The sequence below is a fragment of the Peromyscus maniculatus genome, chromosome 8, assembly GCF_049852395.1.
Source record: "Peromyscus maniculatus bairdii isolate BWxNUB_F1_BW_parent chromosome 8, HU_Pman_BW_mat_3.1, whole genome shotgun sequence".
Lineage (NCBI taxonomy): Eukaryota > Metazoa > Chordata > Mammalia > Rodentia > Cricetidae > Peromyscus > Peromyscus maniculatus.
Genome location: NC_134859.1, coordinates 109,411,155 through 109,433,171, shown reverse-complemented (window position 1 = coordinate 109,433,171; position 22,017 = coordinate 109,411,155). Strand labels below are relative to the sequence as shown.

Genomic DNA, 22,017 nt, shown 5'->3' with positions numbered 1-22,017 from the left:
CATTCAACAGCAAAGGGTCTTCTTGCAGTTGCATTGTTCTTCCCTGTCCTAAGTGGTTGTAAAGTCATTCCCAGTTGTTGGCAAGAATCAGAGCCCAGGGTCATGTCTTACAGCACAAGCTGGCCTTACCCTTCCAAGCTCTTTTGCAAGAAAGCTTCATGAGCTCAGGATCCCTCAGGGAAGTATATACCAGAAACACAGACATAACCAACCACACTGAAGTCCTACTCAAGCTTTCAGAAATACCTCGTCAAGGCCCCTGAAAACAGGTATTTCAGATCATCGGAATTCTGAACGTTAAAAAACAGTAACAAGCCAGGCGGTGGTGGCGCACGCCTTTAATCCCAGCACTCAGGAGGCAGAGACAGGCAGAGCTCTATTAGTTCTAGGCCAGCATGGTCTACAGAGTGAGATTCAAGAGAGGCACCAAACTATGCAGAGAAACCCTGTCTGGGAAAAAAAACAAAAAAACCAAACAACAACAAAAACAAACAAGAAAAAAACCCAAGCAAACAAACAAACAAAAAAAAAAAAAAAAAAAAATTAGACCTTAAGGGCCTTCACATGCTCACACTGACTGTATTCCATGGCCTCCGTGGTCACCTGAGCAGAGTGGATTGAAGTCAGTATTCTTTGAGACTTTTAAAAATCATCATAGTGTTTTAAGAAAAATGTCACGCTGTTGAGGGGGGGGGGGGGGCAGGGAAGTGCTGAGAGTCAAACCTAGGACAAGCTGAGCGATTACTCTACTTGAACCCAAAGCCTATTCTCACAGATTAAAACGTCAATGCGGGGCTGGAGAGATGGCTCAGGGGTTAAGAGCACTGCCTGTTCAATACAGCTGGAATTTAATATGTACTATGTTAAGGCCCTTCACACAGAACAGAAAATGGCAATGTTCTCCTAATCCTGTGACTCCCTTGGAGATTAAGAAGCACAGCTTGTGTACATCAGGAAAGAGAGGCAGGGAGGGAGATGAGGGTCTTACTTTTCACCTTCTATGATTAAAGATCCCTTAAAATTCAACAGCAAGAATCTAGTTTTAACATGTTTGTATATCTGCAAGTAAAAACAGCTTTTAGAACTAAGCATGGTAGCACACACCTTTAATCCCAGCACCCAGCAGGCAAAGGCAGATAGATCTCTGTGAATTCAAAGCCAGGTTGATTAACAGTGTTCTAGAGCAGAATAATTTTTTAAGTGTTTCTTTTTTCTTTTTCAATAAACAGAAAAATCACCCACCCACACACCCATGTTACAAACTCAACTGAACATTGGGTGGTGGTGGTGGTGGTGGTGGTGGTGGTGGTGGTGGTGGTGGTGGTGGTGGTGGTGGTGGTGGTGGTGGTGGTGGTGCACGCCTTTAATCCCAGCACTCAGGAGGCAGAGGCAGGCGGATCTCTGTGAGTTCCAGGAAAGGCACAAAGCTACACAGAGAAATCCTGTCTCAACCCCCCACCCCACCCCACTGCCCAAAAAATAAATAAAAAATTTTAAAAAATTATCTTTATTCATCAAACCAAAGCCTCAAAATAATGCTGTTGTCATTCCTGGTTATTTAATAAATTTTTAAAAATTCACAATACCTCTCTTTTATTGTTGTTTTTTTTTTGTTTAACATTCTGCATTCCAAACCTAAGCCTTCCCAAATCACCTCAATTTCTGAAGTTTTCTATACATCCAGAAAATGGCAACACAGAATGGATACACAGAGAAAAGCCTGTGCAGTGTATGGGTTAAAACTTACAGTAAGGCCAGGGAGACGCACACCTCTCATCTTTGCACTTGTAAGGCAGAGCAGGCAGATCTCTGTGAGTTCAAGGCTAGCCTGGTCTACATTGTGAGTTCCGGGACAGCCAGAGCTGCATGGTGAGACCCTTTCTCAAAAAACAAACAAACAAACCCAAAAATCAAAAACCAAACCTAAACAAACAAAAACAAACCCTTCTGGGAAACCCCAGCCCCCGGAGCAGCAGCACTGTGAAGAGGCTGGAAGTGCAGGTTCTTTAGATGGGGAGAACTCTGCAAAGTAACTGTATATAATACAGGCCAAGAATAAAAACTCTATTCTAGCCAGCAGTGGTGGAGCACGCCTTTAATCCCAACACTTAGGAGGCAGAGGCAGGCGGATCTCTGTGAGTTTGAGGCCAGCCTGGTTTACAGAGCGAGATCCAGGACAGCCACACAGAGAAACCCTGTCTTGAAAAAAACCAAAAACAAAACCAAAACAACCAAAACCCCTCAATTCTAAAAAGAGGGATAACACCAGTAAAACTATTTAAAAAACTGTCTCTGTGAAATATAAAGTTCCTATATTTCCTGAAGCAGACGGAGGTGAAAGAGTAAGAATGGACTTCAGTTTACTATGCCAGGCTTTATGTATCCCAGGGAAAACCTGATTTCCCGGATAGTAAAAGCATCCGTTTCAGTTTTCTTCAGAACCACTGCTCCTTCTGTGTAAAAGAGCAGGGAACTATGAGGCCTAGCACTTCAGTGGGAGACTCCCTCCTCCAATGACTTCTAGCATTTAAAAAAGCAGAATTTTAACATCTTCTCTGGACAAGCAGCATCTTCAACACACAGGATGAGAGTGAGTTGAAATGGACTTACCTGCCAGCCCTTGTCTGCAGTCCTGTAGTATGGGTAGTTTTTAGTGATGTGTGTATAAATTCCATTGAGGGTGAGCTGCTTATCAGGAGCCATCGTGATTGCTTGTACTATCAACTGTGCATAGGAGTACGGTGGCTTTGAGTCATCCTGTGTTAGAGAAAAAAAAGCACCTAAGAGTCAAGAGCTTTCTTTTAGGTGTTCTTGCAAAAGTGCGGGGTTTTTTGTTGTTGCTGTTGTTTTCCAATACAGGGTTTCTCTGTGTAGCCTTAGCTGTCCTGGAACTCCCTCTGTAGACCAGGCTGGCCTCAAACTCAGAGATCTGACTGCCTCTGCCTCTCAAGTGCTGGGATGAAAGGTGTGTGTCACCATCACCTGGCAACAATGGTGTTTCTATTATAAAAGTAATATAATTGGGAAGATTCGGGAAAAATAAGTAGAAAAATTGTAGAACACCATAGAAAGATTAAAAGTCATATAAGAAGCCAGGAGTGGTGGTACATGCCTTTAATCCCAGTACCCAGAAAGCAGAAGGAGGTGGATCTCTGAGTTTGAGGCCAGCCTGGTCTACAAAGAGTTTCAGGACAGCCAGGGCTGTGACAGAGAAATGCTATGGAGTGGGGGTTAATCACATAGGAGAAAATAAAACTGATCAAGGCCACTGGACTTCAGTGAAATCCAAAGCAATTCATATCAAGAAGCACCCTATGACATGGAGAGGAACTGGTAAGTCCAGGTGGGATGCAGAGCAAGCAGCAGCCCAATCGTGGTGCTGGTGGGGATCTTCCCATACACCAGAAGTCACAAGAGCACTTGAGACAGAACTGTCCAAATGCCCATCTACTGCCAAGGTTCTACATGTAAAACGATACCTGTGAAGAACTCAAACAGAGTCACTGCTTATTCTAGTCTACTGATAGCTCCATTTTTCCAGCATATTAAAATCCCACATGTATCAGCAAAAACCTCTGAGAACAGAGTTCCTAATTCCTATATGAACTTCTGGAAAATAGCAAAACAATATAAATTAAAAGAAGCAATCTGCAGGCTGGAGAGACGGCTCAGAGGTTAAGAGCACTGGCTGCTCTTCAGAGATCCCTGAGTTCAATTCCCAGCAAACACATGATGGCTCACAACCATCTATAATGAGATCTGGTGCTGTCTTCTGGTGTGCAGGCATACATGCAGGCAGAACACTGTATAATTAATAAATAAATAAATAAATAAATAAATAAATAAATCTTTAAAATAGAAAAGGAAGCAATCTGTAAAAGAATATATTCAAATATCACTTATTCAAAGCACATTCAGTATAAGGCCTGGATTTGATCACCAGCACTGCAAGGATGTAAACTATTCACATATAAAGCATATACTTTATTTATTTATTTGTTTGTTTGTTCAATGTGTGGGTATTTTGCCTGTACGTTTATCTCTGCACCATGTGTATGCGGTGCCATGTAGGACAGAAGAGAGAATCAGATTCCCTTAGAACTGGAGCTATAGTTTGTTAGCCACCATGTGGGTGCTAATATTTGAACCCATGTCCTTTGGAAGAGTAGTTAGTATTCTTAACTGCTGAGCTACATCTCCAGACTCTTCTCCAACCCTGACTTTTATTTTTAGATTTTACATAGTTCTAAAACAAACCATTATTGTGCTACATAGTGAATTTAATGCCAGCCTACAGAATAAGACCCTATCTCAAAAAACAAAATAAGAAAAAGAACACCATCTCACTAGAGATGCACTTAGGGATAAGGGCAGAATCAGAAGGCATAAAAGAACAGAGCTGATCAAAGACAAGACAGTTTTGTCTTGTAAGTTGTTGGTACAGAGATGTTTAGCAATTCTCCATATGGAAAACCTTAACTATCCAACCAATGCCAGCATCCAGAAGACTACCACAGCCCACTTTAAATAGCTAACCTTATTTTGCTATCACTTAGGCTACAAAAGACTCTGCCTTAATAAATAAATAAGTCTTAAAAAAAAAAAAAAAAAAAAAAAAGGGCTGGAGAGATGGCTCAGAGGTTAAGAGCACTGCTTCTTCTTCCAAAGGTCCCAAGTTCAATTCCCAGCAACCACATGGTGCCTCACAACCATCTATAATGAGATCTGGTGCCCTCTTCTGGCCTGCAGGGATATGTGCAGACAGAATACTGTATGCTTAATAAATAAATAAGTCTTAAAAAAAAAAAAAAAAAAAACTCTGCCTAAGCACCCACAAGAGCCCATTCCAAGTTTCTAGGAAAAGAAGCAGGGATAACAGAACCTGAGTCTGAGAAGCTATCCTTACACCATGTGCTCAACTCCATCCCTGATCAAATGGCCAATGTATCCCTAGGGCTTTTTTCTTACAAGTTTCTAAGGATGTTTTCATTTGTTCCGGGAGTCAGTTCTCTTTTTTTACTATGTGGATCCCAGGTATCAAACTCAGACCTTCAGTCTTGGTGACAAGTGCCTTTATCTGCTAATCTATTTTGCTGGCCTTAAAAATGCTGTTTTTGTGTTTTTAGAAACAATGTCTCACTAACTACCTCCAATGGTCTGAAACTTGCTACGCAGAATAGAATGGCCTTGAACTCAAGAGATCCTCCCAAGTGCCGAAATTAAAGGCATACCATACTGAGCATAAAAATACTTTTATTTTTAAATAATTTAATATAGAAAATGCTCAGAATATATCCAAATGGGTGGAACAAATTTTGCAAAGTGAGCATCAGTAGAGCCAGTACCCAGCAGCTCCTGCATGGCCCTTAGTCTACAACTCCTGCCTCATAAAGACCACTATTAGCTCTGACAGTATAGTCACTACCTTTCTACTGTGATGTTTCACTCTACCACTGAAGAATGCCTCTGTGTGCACAAGGTACACCGCTATGACTTGCTCACTCCATGGCCCTGTTGTGTTGTGTGTGAACATGTCACATTTTTCAAATATATAATGGAAGGAGCAACAAGTACAGACTGTTCTTTCTCTTAACACTACAACAACAGCCTTTCTGTTACTAACAATTTCATACATACTCAGCTATCAGCACTGTGCCTACAGTTGCCCTAGGGTCTTCAATTGTGTGAAGGATTTAAAAAATGCACTACAAGGGGCTGGAGCGATGGCTCAGAGGTTAAGAGCACTGACTGTTCTTCCAGAGGTCCTGAGTTCAATTCCCAGCAACCACATGGTGGCTCACAGCCATCTAAAATTCGATCTGGTGCCCTCTTCTGGCATCTAGGCAGAATACTGTATACATAATAAATAAATAAATCTAAAAAAAAAAAAGAACTTAATCAAATCCATATAGATGCCTATTTCACTGAGGTGGTGTGCGGGTTAGTTTTTGTCCACTTGACATAAACGAGGATCAATGGGGAAGAGCTCAATTGAGGAATTACCTCTATCAAAGTAGCCTATAGGAATATCTGTGGTGCATTTTCTTGATTAATTATTGATGTGAAAGGAGCTAAGCCACTGTCAGCATGTCACCACTGGGCAGGTGATTCTGGATGGTATAAGCAAGCAAAGGCCAGTAAGCGGCAGCACTCCTCTCATGGTCTCTGCTTCAGTTGCTGCTTCTGGATTCCTGCCCTGACTTTCCTCAGTAATGGACCATTATATGGATGTGTAAGACACACCAACCCTTTCCTCCCCCAAGTTGCTTTTGATCAGGGTTTTATCACAACAACAGGGAAACTGAACTAAAACAACATGGTGTTCCTAAAAGGACTTGTCACACAGATGACCAATGTTTACATAATGTTCCCCAGGCCCAGGTACAAGACTATAGACATTTACCTTTGGGCTGTCTCCACCTGAAGCTTCCTTTTCATTTTCTGGCTGTGAATTGTCAGCCATTAAATTGAGGTCAGATGGTATCACACGGCCCATTTTGTACCCTGAAGATCCTGCTCCCCGGGGACTGGATGGGCAGGAGTTTGCAGCACTGTGAAAGAGGAGGGAGAAAGTCTACTTTATAGCAACAGCACTGTTTTTCAATAAATATTTCAGATCAGGGAAAAGAAACATTTCTTTTTTAAGATGTATTTATTTAATTTTTTTAAATGTGTTTTGCCTCATGTATGCTTATGTGAGTGCCTAAAGGAAGCCAGGATAGGGTGTTGGATCTCCTAGAATTGGAGTTACATTTCTCCAGAGCCACTTACTTTTCCTCAAACAGCCCTTCATTCTGTCCTTCAGGCTGGTCTTAAACATGCAATTTTCTGGCCTTAGTTTCTGAAGCACTGGAATTGTATGTGCTACCATGTCTATCTAGCTAAACTGAAAAGAAGAAAAAAACGAGAATAGCAGTATCCACCCCCCCCACCCCCGCCAAGCTGAGGATCGAACCCAGGGCCTTGTGCTCTACCACTGAGTTAAATCCCAAACCCAAGAATAGCAGTATTTCTTAAGAAAAAAAAAAAAATGTACTTCTAGGAATTCTTTGTGGTGTTTAAGATTTCTTCATATAGCAATGTGTCAGGAAATGCAACTGTCAAGACAAACTGTGAGAAGGCAGTGTTTCATTTATTCTGCCAGTGAAAGTAAGCCATCACAGCCAACAGCAATTTAACTTTTTTTAAAAATTTTATGTGCATTAGTGTTTTGCCTGTATGTATGTCTGTGTGAGGGTATCAGATTCTCTGGAGCTGGAGCTATAGATGGCTATGAGCTACCATGTAGATGCTGGGAAGTAAACCTGGGTCCTCTGGAAAAGCAGCCAGTTTTCTTAACTTCTGAGACATTTCTCCAGCCCCAAAGTTAAATTTTTTTTTTAAAGATTTATGTTACATGTTTGAAGTGTTTACCTATGTATACATGTACCATATGCATGCCTGGTGTGTGTGGAGGCCAGAAGAGGGTATTGGATTTCCTGGAACTGGAATTGGATGTTTGTGAGCTGCTACGCTGTGCTAGGAACTGAACCTGGGTCCCCCTGTAAGAGCAGGAAGTGCTCTAAGACTGAGCCATTTCTCTGGCCCCTTAAAAATTTAAATTTCAGCTTCCAAGTACGGTACCTAAAGACTCAATCACTCTCACTCTATAAGAAGTTTTGGAAGAAATATAATTAATCTGTCAGCTCTTCAATGAAAATACATATTTTAAAAAGTGGAAACAGGACTAGACTTAGAGCTGGGATCCAGAAGCAGAGGCAGAGGCAGGAGGACCTCTGTGAATTCAGGGATGGGGGGGAGAGAGGAGGGAAGAGACGGAAGGAAGAGCCCCAGACTTAGTCATCAGGGTTAGAGACCCCAAAGACCCCAGTTCCGCCCCCTACTGCCACCACGGCTTCTCTCAATGCTTTTCTCTGCCACCAGCAAGTGAAGGAGCGCATGAATACCCACAATTCTGAGAATAAATGATGGACGAGAGCTCAGTCAGAAATAAGCCATTTATACTATCCCCTCTAAGGCTCAGGGAATAAACTGGAACATGGTGACAAGGGTAGTGAAATCTCCACCTCTAGATAGGACACAATCAATGTAATCATAAACTCACACCAGATCTGCACAAGGCAAGCCCTCTTAACCATCAGTTATGGATAGTGGAAGGGATCATGGGACCCTAGGCCTTACCTCTGGGTAGCAGTAACTTGGGAGACTTGGGAAGAGTGCAATTGCCTTCAGTTATATAACCACTGGTGTGCTCACCAGACTCCAAAGGGTAATTCCAAGGCCACAGAAATGGCTCTGGTTAAAAAAAAACCAAACAAACCAGGGGCTGGAGGGATGGCTCAGCGGTTAAGAGCATTGGCTGTTCTTCCAGAGGTTCTGAGTTCAATTCCCAGCAACCACATGGTGGCTCACAACCATCCGTAATGAGATCTGGTGCCCTCTTCTGGCCTGCAAGCATGCATGTAGGCAGAACACTGTATATATAATAAATAAATCTTTAAAACAAAACAAAACCCCAAAAGGATACAAACAAAACAGTAATCCCACAACCTACCAACATGTGAGAACTACAATTCATAACGCAGAAACTTTAAGTAAACTCCTGATAGCCAGTTACAGTGAAAATAGATAGGGTCACTTTGAGTACACCTATGTGGCTAAAAAACCTGTGAATGTGCCACCTTCAGCCTCTGCTATACCTGATGGTTCCCGTGGGAGAGGGAAGGGGGCTGATGAGGTGGGCCATAGTGTCTGGAATGTTGATGGTCAGGGGTGAGATGTGGGGCTGCACAGGCTTCACGGGCGACTCTGGGGCTTCTTGCTTCTCTCTCTTTTCACTGGACAGGGCTGTGAATGTGATCTTGATATTTGTGCTCGGGAACCTGAAAGTGCACCTGGAAACAAAAACCGATGGTCAGTTCCTGTCTGCTGTCCACCAGAAGCCTGGGCTTCAACACTTCAAAGCCCACCCATAATGTACCAGTCATCTAATGAATGAAAGCACAAATAAGGTGTTTCATACAACACTAGACACATTGGTATCCACCTGTGAACCCAGCACTTGGGAGGTAGGAGTAAGAGTTCTAGACCAACTCTAGCTGAACAAAGGTAGAGGGCAACCTATGCTACATGAGTGAGACATGCCCTTTACCCCAAAAAGACAGACGACAGGTCCAGACAGAACACACACACGAACACACACACATACACATACACACATACATACATACATACACACACACACACACACACACACACACAGAGAGAGAGAGAGAGAGAGAGAGAGAGAGAGAGAGAGAGAGACTCAGACCAGCATAAGAAAATAAAAAGTATAGACCAAAAATAGAAAAGAAAAAAGAAAATCAAATGTCTGCCAGGTGTAGTCCCCAGCAACAGCTAAGTTCCATTTACATGTTTATTAGGGTATACAATATATCACCACACTGAACACTGGGATTAAAGATGTGTCTGTATACTGTGTGAGTTCCTGGTACCCATGGAGGTCAGAAGAGGGCATCAGATCCCCTATAACTGGAGTTATAGAGAGTTGCAGGCCACCATGTGGTAACTGAATCTGGGTCTTCTACAAGAGCAGCCAGTGTGTTTAACTGTTGAGCCAACTTCTTAAAACACTTTCTTAAATTTCAATTCTGAAACTGATGTCATGGTACACACCTGCAATCCCAGCACATCAGACATGGAGGCAGGAGGACCAGTCCGAGTCAGCCTTAGCCACACGAGCCCTATATCAAAAAAACAAAAACAAAAACATAAATTTTTAAAGAAAAAAATTCATCTTTCTAGGCTAGAGGAGTTTGGAAGAAGAAAGAAAAAAAGACCACTTCCAATGAGCCCAACTGTTTAAGTGTCCTCTCAGGAATCAAATAACATTGAAACTTGGTAACATTAGTGGCCTTGGTTAACCAGAGCACCCATACACAGAATGAATGAAACATTAGTGGGCAGTACATTTCCACAGATGGACTTGCTTCTGTGCACACCTACCAGCGAACCTTGATTCCAAAGACTCTCATGACCTGGTGCAGTGTCCCAGTGGCTTGTGATGAGCAGTTTGGGTGGCTCATCTGAGTTTCCTTACACAACCAATTTTGTCTCAACAATTCTGTCCCCTAATTCTATTAACCAAGACTCTGAAAAGAGCTCTACACCACTGTTCTGTCTGAAAATGTTGTTGGAAAAACTGGCTCAATTGTGGTATAGGCTTGTTATGCCAGCTACTCAGAAAGCAGAGGAAAGGGTCACAAGCTCAAGGTCTGCCTGGGCTATAGAGTGAGACCCCATCTCAAAATAAAGGGTAAAAAGGTAATGATTAGCTAAGTGATAAGAGTGTGTGTCTAGCTTCAAACCAGTAAGAAAAGAGAAGGAACAAAAACAGAGCAACAGGAGAACAAATGGAGCAGATAGGAGCTGATGACATCAGGACACAGATACCAAGCAAATGGAGAACGGATCCACAAATGGTTCTCCCATGCAACAGAATGCCATTCAACGAATGCAAAGGAAAATCACTCATGCAAGTAACACAGATGCATCTCAAAAACATCATTCAAAGAAAGTCAACACAAGAGTTTGCTCCACCTGATTGTATTTAATGAAATCCTGAAAACCACACGACTAATCCAGGGTAACACAGCAGTGACTACCAGGGCTCCCACAGGAAGAGGATGCTTCTAATTCTGAGGGTAAATGTGGTGCTCTATTCTCCAGACTGGGATGGACACTGCCAGGATGTACACGAGCATCAATCAACTCTTTGAAAGGCTCCCTCAAATTAGGTTTGTTCTGTTCTATATAAAGTATACTTCAAAGAGAGCTTACTAGAAATACCAACCAAGTCAGGATAGCTTGGTGGGTAAAAGTACCTGCTGTATGGGACTGATCACCTGAGTTTGAACTCCAGAACCCAGGGTGGAAATAAAGAACTCCTGAAAAATGTCCTGTGAGAAGTGTGCATACTCACAGACATACAACAATAATTAATTTAAAAACAAACAAGCCGGGCCGTGGTGGTGCACGCCTTTAATCCTAGCACTCGAGAGACAGAGGCAAGAGGATCTCTGTGAGTTCGAGGCCAGCCTGGTCTACAGAGTGAGTTCCAAGAAAGGTGCAAAGCTACACAGAGAAACCCTGTCTCGAAAAAACAAAACAAAAAACACAAACCACCAAACAAACCACAGTGGTGTCCTTTTCCCTACCCCTGAAAATCACTCTGACCACAGTTCAGGGTGTACATTAACTCTGAAGTGACACCCTAGACTAAGTGTTACTGTTGCTTTACCTGGAAGGGTCTGAACAAAGTGAGTTTAAAGTCTAGAAGTACTTTTTCTCTAATCACTAATGAAGTTGATAATCACATAGCAGTAAAGAGTTTTTACATGTTTGACTCTGGGTGAAGTATTTCCTTATCAGAACTCTTGATAATAAGATTGTCCTCCACCACACTCAGGCACCTGCGGTGACAAATGCCACAAGCCCACCTAAATGTGCCTCAGATCCCAACACTTCACATCACACCTGCACTCAAGAGGACTGTCTTAAAAAATGTCACTGGAATGGCTAATAAGCACATGAAAAGGTCCTCAAGTTATCAGTTAGCAGGGAAACATAAATTCAAACTACAATACCTGCTAAAGTACCAGAAATGAAAAGAGGAAAAATGTCAAGGCTGATGAAGCAAAGCACTCTGAGCTACGGTTCACAAATGCAAGCACCACCCCTCAGCCAGGCAAGAGAAAGCTAAGAAGCAAACCCAGCAGAAACATAGATGAGCTCACCAAAAAAATATACACTAGAAGATTCTCAGAAGGCAGAGGCAGGTGGATCTCTGTGAGTTCAAGGCCAGCTTGGTCTACAAAGCAAGTGCAAGGACTACATAAAGATACCTTGTTTCAAACAAACAAACATCCAACAGAACAACAACACGTTTCTTTTTAAAAACATCCTTTTGATTGGGAGGTGGTGGCACACACCTTTAGTCCCAGCACTCAGGGGGCAGATCTCTGTGAGTTCCAGGCCAGCCTGGTTTAGATTAAGATTCAGGATAGGCACCAAAACTACACAGAGAAACCCTGTCTCAACTCTGCCACAAACAAACAAACAAACAAACAAACAAACATCCTTTTGGAGGCTGGAGAGATAGCTCAATGGTTAAGAGCACTTATTGCTCTTGTGGAGGACCTGGGCTCAGTTCCCAAAACCCACATAGCAGCTCACAACTATCTAACTCCAGTTCCAGGGGATCTGATGCTATCTTCTGATCTCCATGGGTACCAGGCGCACATGTGCACAGGCATACATGCAGGCAAGACACACATATGCATTCAAGTAAAATAAAATAAAATAAAATAAAAACATACTTTATCTGGGTGTGGTGGTGTATTCCTTTAATACTAGCACGTGGAAGGCCAGACTAGAGGCTAGCCTGGTCTACATAGCAAGTTTTAGGCCAACCAAGGCTATACAGTGAGACCCTGCCTCAAAATCAGCAAAACAAAAATTCTTTCTTTGAGGTTGAGGCAGGAAGGAGGATCACTCAGAGTTCCATACCAGCCTGGGCAACATAGTGAGACCCTGTTTCAAAGGAACAAAGCCAGCCAGGCACAGCTGCATAGTTTCACACACTTGTAATCTCAATATTGGAAAGCTGAGGCAGGACTACCAAGAATTCAAGCCAGCTTGAACTATATGATGTTACGAGATGGTCTGATCCACAGAATGGTACTTAATCTCAATAAACAAATGCTAAAATAATAAATAAATAAATAAATAAATAAATAAATAAATAAATAAATAAATAAATAAAAGTTTGGGGATGACTAATTTTTTAGGAAAGCCTCCTAACTTAAAATCTATCCAAAGAGCTAGACACGGTAGTATGTACCTGTAACCGTTGACAGTTCTGAGAGTGAAGCAGGCAAAACACTTGAGAATATTCATAACAGCATTATCCATAATAGCTCCAAATAAAATTATGTGTTTATGGGTAGTAGAATAAATCTTACTAAATTTGCATTCTTAAAAGCTTTACAGAGGGCTGGAGAGACAGCTTAGAGGTTAGGAGCACTGGCTGCTCTTCCTAGAGGTCCTGAGTTCAATTCCCAGCAACCACATGGTGGCTCACCACCATCTATATAATGAGATCTGGTGCCCTCTTCTGGCATCCAAGCAAGCATACATGCAGGTAGAACATTGTATACATAATAAATAGATTTAAAAAAAAAAAAAAGCTTTACAAAAATGAAGCTGGGCAGTGGTGGTATACACCTTTAATCCCAGCACTCATGAGGCAGAGGCAAGCAGATCTCTGTGAGTTCGAAGCCAGCCTGGTCTACAGAGTGAGTTCCAGGACAGTCAGGGCTACACACAGAAACCCTGTCTCAAAAAACCAAACAAACAAACAAAAGAAATAAAAAGCAAGAAGCTTTACAGAAATGAAATGAACCACAGTTATGTTAAAGACATAGACTAATTTCATAAGCATACTATCTAAATCCCTTCACCTCAGAGTCTATTCTTTATTCCATATACATTCAAAAGCACAGACATCTAATATATGGTTTAGAATTCAGGACAGTGGTTCCAGGAGGCACAGTATGGGAGGGGGGTAACAGTCAAGACGGACACTGATGATATGCATCCTAACTTTGACAGGCCACAGAGGTGGCCTTCATTAAGTTTTACCTGGGTCAGAATACTTCTGCATTTGTATTACAGTAAAGAAGCAATGATGATGATAAAAATGCTATCTATCTCTTAGTGACTCAGCAGGGACTAGAGGAATGCTCAAGTGAGAAGAAGGAACAGGTAAGTAGTTCTGTGTATTCAGAGAAGTGGGTAGGCAGGTGATGAACCCACAGGCTATGGAAAGACTAGGACTAAGGAGAAAACCTTGAAGGAAGAAACAGCAGAGCTGCCTGAGCATGCTACCCTTAGCATTTTATTCTTCCTGCCCTTCCCCAGTGATTACCTTTGTATCTTATACAGGTCTACAGTCCTTTGTCCAAATTCCAAAAGCAAAGGTTCTGAAAATCTAACCTCAAATCCCCTGACAGCCCATTCTGACCTGCATTGAAGTAGTAGAGCTATTTATAGCCTTCAATTGCCCCACTTAGTGAGAACATCCTTGTGTTTTTGCCTCAGAAGTCTAACAGTGTGGATCACAAGGTACTGGGAGTGTGAAATCACATACAGCCCATATAGTGTCCACTTTTCTTAAGTTCACCAGACCTGTAGGTTTCCAGTGAGACCCCTACAAGTACTGTATCTAACACAGTACCACTTCTCACAGAATTTCTCTAAAATATCCTGATTTGTTGAAGAGGCAAATTAGAAGATTATAAGGAAAGGAGTAAGTCCACTAAGCTGCTGTCCTAGACCACTAATTAGTATTTCTATTGTTACTGATAGGTAATAAATGTTCATACTTACCAGTATTTCTGATCACTCTCTCAGCAGGCCCAAAATTATCCAGAGAAACAAGCAAAGAAGCAAGCTGGTAACTCTTGCTCTCTACTGGGCATGTCTTAAAGCCCAACATGGCTGCAAGGAGCAGAGGTTCACATACTACACTAGACAAAAGTATTCAGCTGCTGCCTAGTGAGTTAAGCAAAATTTTGACTCATAGTTTATATGATCCTTGGTCACTGGGCAGAGTATTAAAGGAAATCTCTTTACCCTTAACACACTGAACCTGTAACTGCTCAAAATACAATTTAAAAAAATGACATTTTTGAAGCCGGGCGGTGGTGATGGTGGTGGTGGTGGTGGTGGTGGTGGTGGTGCACACCTTTAATCCCAGCACTTGGGAGGCAGAGGCAGGTGGATCTCTTTGAGTTTGAGGCCAGCCTGGGCTACAGAGTGAGTTCCAGGAAAGGCTCCAAAGCTACACAGAGAAACCCTGTCTCAAAAAAACAACCCCCCCACCAAAAAAAAAAAAAAAAAGACATTTTGAGCCGGGCAAAGTGGCACAAACCTTTAAGCCCAGCACTCAGGAGGCAGAGGCAGGCAGATCTCTGAGTTTGAGGCCAGCCTGGTCTAAGTTCCAGGACAGCTAGGGCTACACCAAGAAACCCTGTCTCCAAAAACAAAACAAAACAAAACACAATTCCATTCTAGGGTTAAAATGGCTCAGTTGGTAGAATGCTTGCCTGAGATCTATGAGGACCTAAGTTCAATCCCTTCCCCTAGTACCACAAAATGAACAAACAAAATGTCATTCTAAAAGGGAGTTCACCAGTTATCCTTTTATGTATTAACTTGACAACAGGAAATGACATTTCATTTTCCTTAGATTCCCTATTTCCCAAGATTCAACTGTTCCTACCACATGCCAACTTTAGCCTCAGGAACAGACTCTACAGAGGAGGTTTGCTTAGCACAGAAAATCTACAAGGGCACGACCACAAATGGAATACAGTAAACCAGGCTATCACTCCCCTCCCACAGCAAGATAAGAATCATTTTCCATTTACCTTAAATCCAAAAGAAACGATATTATCAACCCAGTCAAAATGAGAAACCAGAATTCTCTTCCTGTCTGAGACAGGCCTGGGTAGCAAATTTAGTAATCCTCTTTTCACAAAACCAGAAAGTAAACCAACAAAAAACCTAACCAAAAAACCCTACTAGCTTGCACCCTTGACACACAGTCTTAAATTGTTTAAAATTCCAGATCCTTATAGACAGTATTAATTCATACAAAGAAAGAATTTAATCTCCACAGTCATCAATCAGCTCTTTGTTAAAACTTTTATTTGGCTAATTTATGTTTTTTGACATTTTTACTTATTTATTTGGGGGAGGAAGTGTCCACCACAGCTGATTCTCTCCTTCTACTATGTAGGTTTTGAGGATTGAATTCAGAGCCATCTTGCTGCCCCAAATTGACTTCATTTCTTATAATCTCAGACACCAAACACACATTTTTAAAAATGGGTCTTGATTTCTTATCATAGGAAAAACATAGAATTCAAAGAGATCAAACAGAAAATCCTAATCTGCTCAGGTTATTACATCTGATCCATTTGCTCTAATTTACCAGAAATGCAGACGAGGACTGTCAAGTACATTTTCCTCCTTTATGATTTCTTCAAACTCTCCTTGGGAGTGAGATGAGGAGGAAAACTACATCTGATATTATTAATTAAAACAATGTGGTGGTTTGAATGAGATGTCCCCCACATCCTAAGGTATTTGAGTACTTGGTCCCCAGCTATTGGCAAAGTTCTAGCAGGCTTAGGAGATGTATGTGGCCTTGACAGAGTAAGCATGTCACTTGGCTTTGAGGTTTTAAAAGGCATGCAGTTTCCAGTGCACTCCTCTCCCCTCCAACTCTCCTTGTTAAAGATGTGAACTCTCCACTTGCTGCTCTAGCTGTCATGCTTCCCCACCATGGCCATGATAATGATGGACTATCAATCTTCTGGAACGGTAAGTGCGAATAAACCCTTCCTTTTTATAAATTGCCTTGGTCATGGTATTTTATCATCGAAACAGAAAAGTATCTAATGCAAACTTAGAAAAATAGCAAATGTCTTACCATAAACAGAACAGCTTCATAGCCTATAAACAGGCTGAAAAGGAAACACAAAAACCCCAAACTAGCCAGGCAGTGGTGGTGTTCAGCTTTAATTCCAGCACTTGGGAGGCAGAGGCAGGTGAATCTTTGAGTTCAAGGACAGCCAAGGCTACATAGAGAAACTCTGTCAAACAAAAAAAACAAAAATACAAACCACCCGAAGCCAAAGAGATGGCTCAATGGTTGAGCGTAGTTGCTTCTCTTACAGAAGACTTGGATTCTGTTTCCAGTACTCACATGGTTGCTCACAACTACTCACAATAGCTGTTCCATAGGATCTGATGCCTCCTTCTGACCATTGTGGCTCACAGACTTACATGCAAGCAAAATACTCATACACAGAAATAAATAAATCTTTTTTTTTTGTTTTGTTTTGTTTTGGTTTGGTTTTTCGAGACAGGGTTTCTCTGTGTAGCTTTGCGCCTTTCCTGGAGCTCACTTGGTAGCCCAGGCTGGCCTTGAACTCACAGAGATCCACCTGGCTCTGCCTCCCGAGTGCTGGGATTAAAGGTGTGCGCCACCAACGCCCGGCAATAAATCTTTTTTAAAAAAAAAAAAAAAAAAAAAAGATTTATTTATTTATTACATTTATTACATATACAATGCTCTCTCTGCATGTACACCTGCAGACCAGAAGAGGGCACCAGATCTTATTACAGGTAGTTGTGAGCCACCATGTGGTTGCTGGGAATTGAACTCAGGACCTCTGGAAGAACAAGCAGTGCTCTTAACCACTGAACCATCCCTCCAGCCCAGAAATAAATAAATCTAAAACAATTTTTTCTTTTAAAAAGAGCAAAGTCAGACTGGAGACGGCTCAAGAGAACTGGCTGCTCTTCCTGTCTCAAAAAACAAACAAATGAAATAAAATCTGGCGGCTGGAGAGCTGGCTCAGTGGTTAAGTGAGTGTACTAATTGCAGGGATCAGAGTTCATGTCCCAGCAATGAAACTTTGACAGTTCACAATCACCTACAACTCCAGCTCCAGGGTATCTGATATCTCTGGCCTCCCTGGGCACCTGCACTCACAAGCACATATAGACACACATACATATAATTAAAAACAAAATAAATCTTTAAAAAAAGAAAGAAAGCTGGGTGTAGTAACTCACCCCTTTAATCCCAGCACTCAGGAGACAGAAGCAACTGGGTTCTGAGTTCAAGCAACAGAAGATCTGAGTTCAAGGCCAGCCTTGAACTAGAGATTTCCAGAACAGCCAGGGCTGCATAGGGAGACGAAAGAAAGAAAGAGAGAAAGAAAGAGAGAGAGAAAGAGAGAGAGAGAGAGAGAGAGAGAGAGAGAGAGAGAGAGAAAGAAAGAAAGAAAGAAAGAAAGAAAGAAAGAAAGAAGGAAAGAAAGGAAAGAAAGAAAGAAAGAAAGAAAGAAAGAAAGAAAGAAAGAAAGAAAGAAAGAAAGAAAGAAAGAAAAGAAAGGAAGGAAAGGAAGGAAAGAAAGGAAAGAAAGGAAAGGAAGGAAGGAAGGAAGGAAAGAAAGAAAGAAAGAAAGAAAGAAAGAAAGAAAGAAAGAAAGAAAGAAAGAAAGAAAGAAAGAAAGAACTTTCTACAAGAGAACAGGATAAGTTTGTTAGTCCTATCACTCAGGAGGCAGATGCAGGAGGATGGCAGCAAGTGTGAAGACAGCTTGGTCTTCAGAGGTCCAGATCAGCTGTTTCAAAACAAACTAAAAAAGATTTTCTTTTTAAAAATCGTTGAGAAGCTAATTTCAAATAGTTTGACAGTATTCTGTAAGAAACAGGGAAGGAAGTGGAAGGGAGGTAAGGGGAGGGGAGGGAAGTGAAAGTTGTTGAGCTACCAAGTCACGAAACTCAGGCTGGCCCAGTCAGGATAGTACGTACAACTGGAAAAGGCCTGGTTTAGGAGAAGGATATGCTCCAGTTTGGACACTCAATCACCATAATGAATAAGCAAATAAACAGAGACCACCACACCCTACTCCCAGCCCAAGACACGAAGACAGGAATCTAGGTCAGATGAGAGTCAGAGTCACAGATGATCTGTGGGAGAAGCAAAAACAAGCAATAATGGCAGGAATATAGTCTGTCTAGCACCAAGATAAGACCAACAGCAGGTCTGACTTGTTCCTCTAACAAACCAATAATGGTTTTCAATTACCACCTTGAGTTCTATATATTGATACACATTTTTACTTAAAGAAACCATATGTGTATGTACCTAGGCTTCCACAGGTTGCCTCTCCATGTATCAGCCATATTTACCTTTAAAACACATAGTACAAAAACAAAAGCCACTTTGGATAGTCCATCATCAACCAAATCATATCATTATCTCAACATAAGGAGGCACAGGCAGGCAAATCTCGAGTTTGAGGCCAGCCTGGTCTACATAATGAGACCCTGTCTAAGGTAACTGGGAGGTGGGTTTGACTGAGGGTGTAGATCAAAGGTAGAACATTTATACAACATGTATAAAGGCAGGGGTTTGATTCCCCAGATTTCCCCAAAGTAGAGGAGTAATTATAGAACCAAGGTTGAATTGCCTCTAACATTCCTGTCTTGATCTGCAGCATTCATTAAACCCCGAGGTTTTTTGATTTTGTTTTGTTTGGGGATTTACTTTTATCTTATATATAAGGGTCTTTTACTTGTATGTATGTTTGTGTACCATGTGCATGCCTGGTGCCCAGAGGCCAGAAGAGGGCAATGGATTCTTTGGGACTGGAATTACAGTCTGCTGTGGGTGCTGTAACAGAAAATGGGTCCCCTGCAAGAGGAACAAGTGCTCATAACTGCTGAGCCATTTCTCCAGCCACCTCTCGAGTTTTACTGTTCTAAGATTTTTGGTTTTTTTGAGATAGGGTCTCACTGTCTGGCCTGTGACTTATAGACCAGGCTGGCTTTCAACTCAGAGATTTCTGTCTGCTTCTACTGCACCACAACATCTGACCCTAAAATCTACTTTTATTTTTGTGTCTCTGTGTGTGTGCAATGTGTGTGTGGGTGCTAGGAACCAAACCAGGTCCTCTGTAAGAGCAGCCAGTGCTGTTAACTGGTGAGCCATCTCTGCATCCCCCAAAAGTCAAGTTTTAAAAGCTTACGTTGATGGGCTGGTGGCACAGGCATTTAATCTCAACATTCAGGTGGCAGAGGCAGGCTGATCTCCAAGTTAGAGGCCAGCCTGGTCTGGAGAGGAGTCCCAAGACAGCCAGGGCTACACAGAGAAACCCTATCTCAAAACAAAGACAAAAATAAAATAAAAAGCCTACATCAAGGGCCAGTGAGATGGCTCAACACGTGAAGGCACTGGCTGCCAAGCCTGCCAACCTGAATTCTATCTCTGGAACTCATACAGTAGAGAGAACCAACTCCCATGGGTTTTGTGTGTGTGTGTGTGTGTGTCCGTCCTCTGACCTATATATAGCATTGTGTATATACCCATACATTCCTTTTTTTTTTTTTTTTTTTTTTTTAGCCTACATTGAACAATTCACTAGCAAACACCTGAGTCCCACTAAGTCTTTTGACCTAGCGGAGGTCACAGGTTATAACTCCAGGAAGAGAACTTGAAGAGGAGTCATCCAGATCTACAAAACACATACTCAGGATCTGAATGGTTATTTAGGTCTATTTAGGATATGCTCCAGTAGGAAAGTGGGCACAGTAGACAAAGACTCATTAAAAAGCCAGGATGGAGGCTGGAGAGATGGCTTAGCAGTTAAGAGGACTGGCTGCTCTTCCTGAGGACCTGGGTTAAAATTCCCAGCACCTACATGGCAGCTCACCACTGTCTGTAACTCCAGCTCCAGGAGTTCTAACACCTTCACACAGATATACATGGAGGCAAAACACCAATGCACATAAAATAAAAATAAATAATTTTTAAAAAGAATGCACAGCTAACTTTTAAGCCACATATTTCTGCACCAAACTCAGATGGCCATGAAAATGACCCCTCTAACAGTTTAGAAATGGCAAAACAGCATTTTTACAACTCTTCTAATTGTCTCTAACAAACCTGAATTTTGCTACTGCAGCTGAGTGAGTCTCAGTATCTTGGGTAGCTAACAATTAGTTTAGCTATGGCGACTCTAATACATACCTAACCAGTCCACCTTCCCTCCAGTAAACCAGGGTGGCAGAAGTAAAACAAAAAATAAAACAAAACAGCTGGGCAGTGGTGGTGCACGCCTTCAATCCCAGCACTTAGGAGGCAGAGGCAGGTGCATCTCTGTGAGTTCGAGGCCAGTCTGATCTACAGAGCTTGTCCAGGACGTGAAACCTTGTCTCGAAAAAGCAAAACAAAACAAAACTCCAACCAGTGTTGACCCAACCCTCATTAACCATAAATGTGTCCAAGAAGACTATGTCAAACTCAAGTCAACTGGACAGAAGTACAAATGTCTAGTGAAGAACTATAGCTACCACCACCTTGGAACAGAGCTTCTGTGCCAATCAGAACACAGCAGAATGTTATATTCTGAAAATCTGGCTAGTGGTCACACACAGGGCCTAGACCCTCCCAGGCTCCTTCTGCAGGGTTAGAAAAGGCATGCTCTGTTGAAAGCAGTCAGGGTTCTAGCTGGGTAACACCAACACAGAAACCCAGTAACCTGGAGTTTGGAATTTTAGGTTTTTTTCAGAACTACAGTATTTTTTTCCAAGCTACTGTGGAACCACCTTTTGAGGCTTCAATATAACCATTACAAATGTTTAATTCAATCTTGACCCTGGAATCTTTTCAGGTTTTCTACAAAGAAAATCCACCCCCCACCCCCCACCCCCCACCCCCCACCCCCGCCCCGAAAAGTTTCAGCAGGCTCTTATCCAGTCTGCTTAGAATCATTAACAAAGAATCTCCAGGACTCAATTCTCAGCTCTAGAACTAAGGTCCTTCCCTTACCACAAGGCCACCTCAAGTGTCAGCCAGCAGTGAGAGGACCTAAGAGCCCAGAGCAGCTTTTGTTAGACATAATTCAGACACTATTGTGAGGGCAAAATTGAGATGTCTCTCTCATAAGTTATAGGCATATCCAGCTTGAAAGAGAACTAAGTTCTCAAAGGAGTTCGCAGTAAAGCGAGAGTGTGTCTCTCAAATGTGTCTACAGTCATTGTGACTATGTGAATGGAGTCATTCTGAAAATACAATGGGAACGGTTATGAAAGTCAGTTTAGAAGTAAATTTTATTTTATTTCATTCTTTCTTGCTGGTTAGTTAACATGGGTGAACTGTACTACTCTGCTAGGACAGATAGTACAACAATAATTGGGGTGATTTATGCATATGAAGACTTCTGAGAAGTTTTCTTTTTACATTCATTTTCTATACTCTTTTTGAATATGAAGAATCTTTTGCTAATTTAATGCTTGTAATTTTTAAGAAATATCCGGGATCTGAATATAGATCAGTGACATCAATAACATGTTTTATTTCACCCAAGAAGT

General features: G+C 41.8%; 1 protein-coding gene across 3 annotated transcripts in view; it reads right to left on the bottom strand.

Moving 5' to 3' along the window:
- Foxk2 (forkhead box K2) overlaps positions 1-22,017 on the bottom strand; it is a 49,599-nt gene that overhangs the window by 17,005 nt on the left and 10,577 nt on the right. For 2 of the 3 annotated variants that reach the window (XM_042283226.2, XM_006987629.4), the window contains exons 2-4: positions 8,700-8,894; positions 6,404-6,551; positions 2,611-2,757 (exon numbers count right to left, since the gene is read on the bottom strand). In XM_042283226.2, the coding sequence (XP_042139160.2) occupies positions 2,611-2,757; positions 6,404-6,551; positions 8,700-8,894 (490 nt within the window). Of the gene's footprint in view, positions 1-2,610; positions 2,758-6,403; positions 6,552-8,699; positions 8,895-9,675; positions 9,744-22,017 lie in introns of all 3 variants that reach the window. The other variant, XM_076543965.1, reaches the window with a different exon arrangement.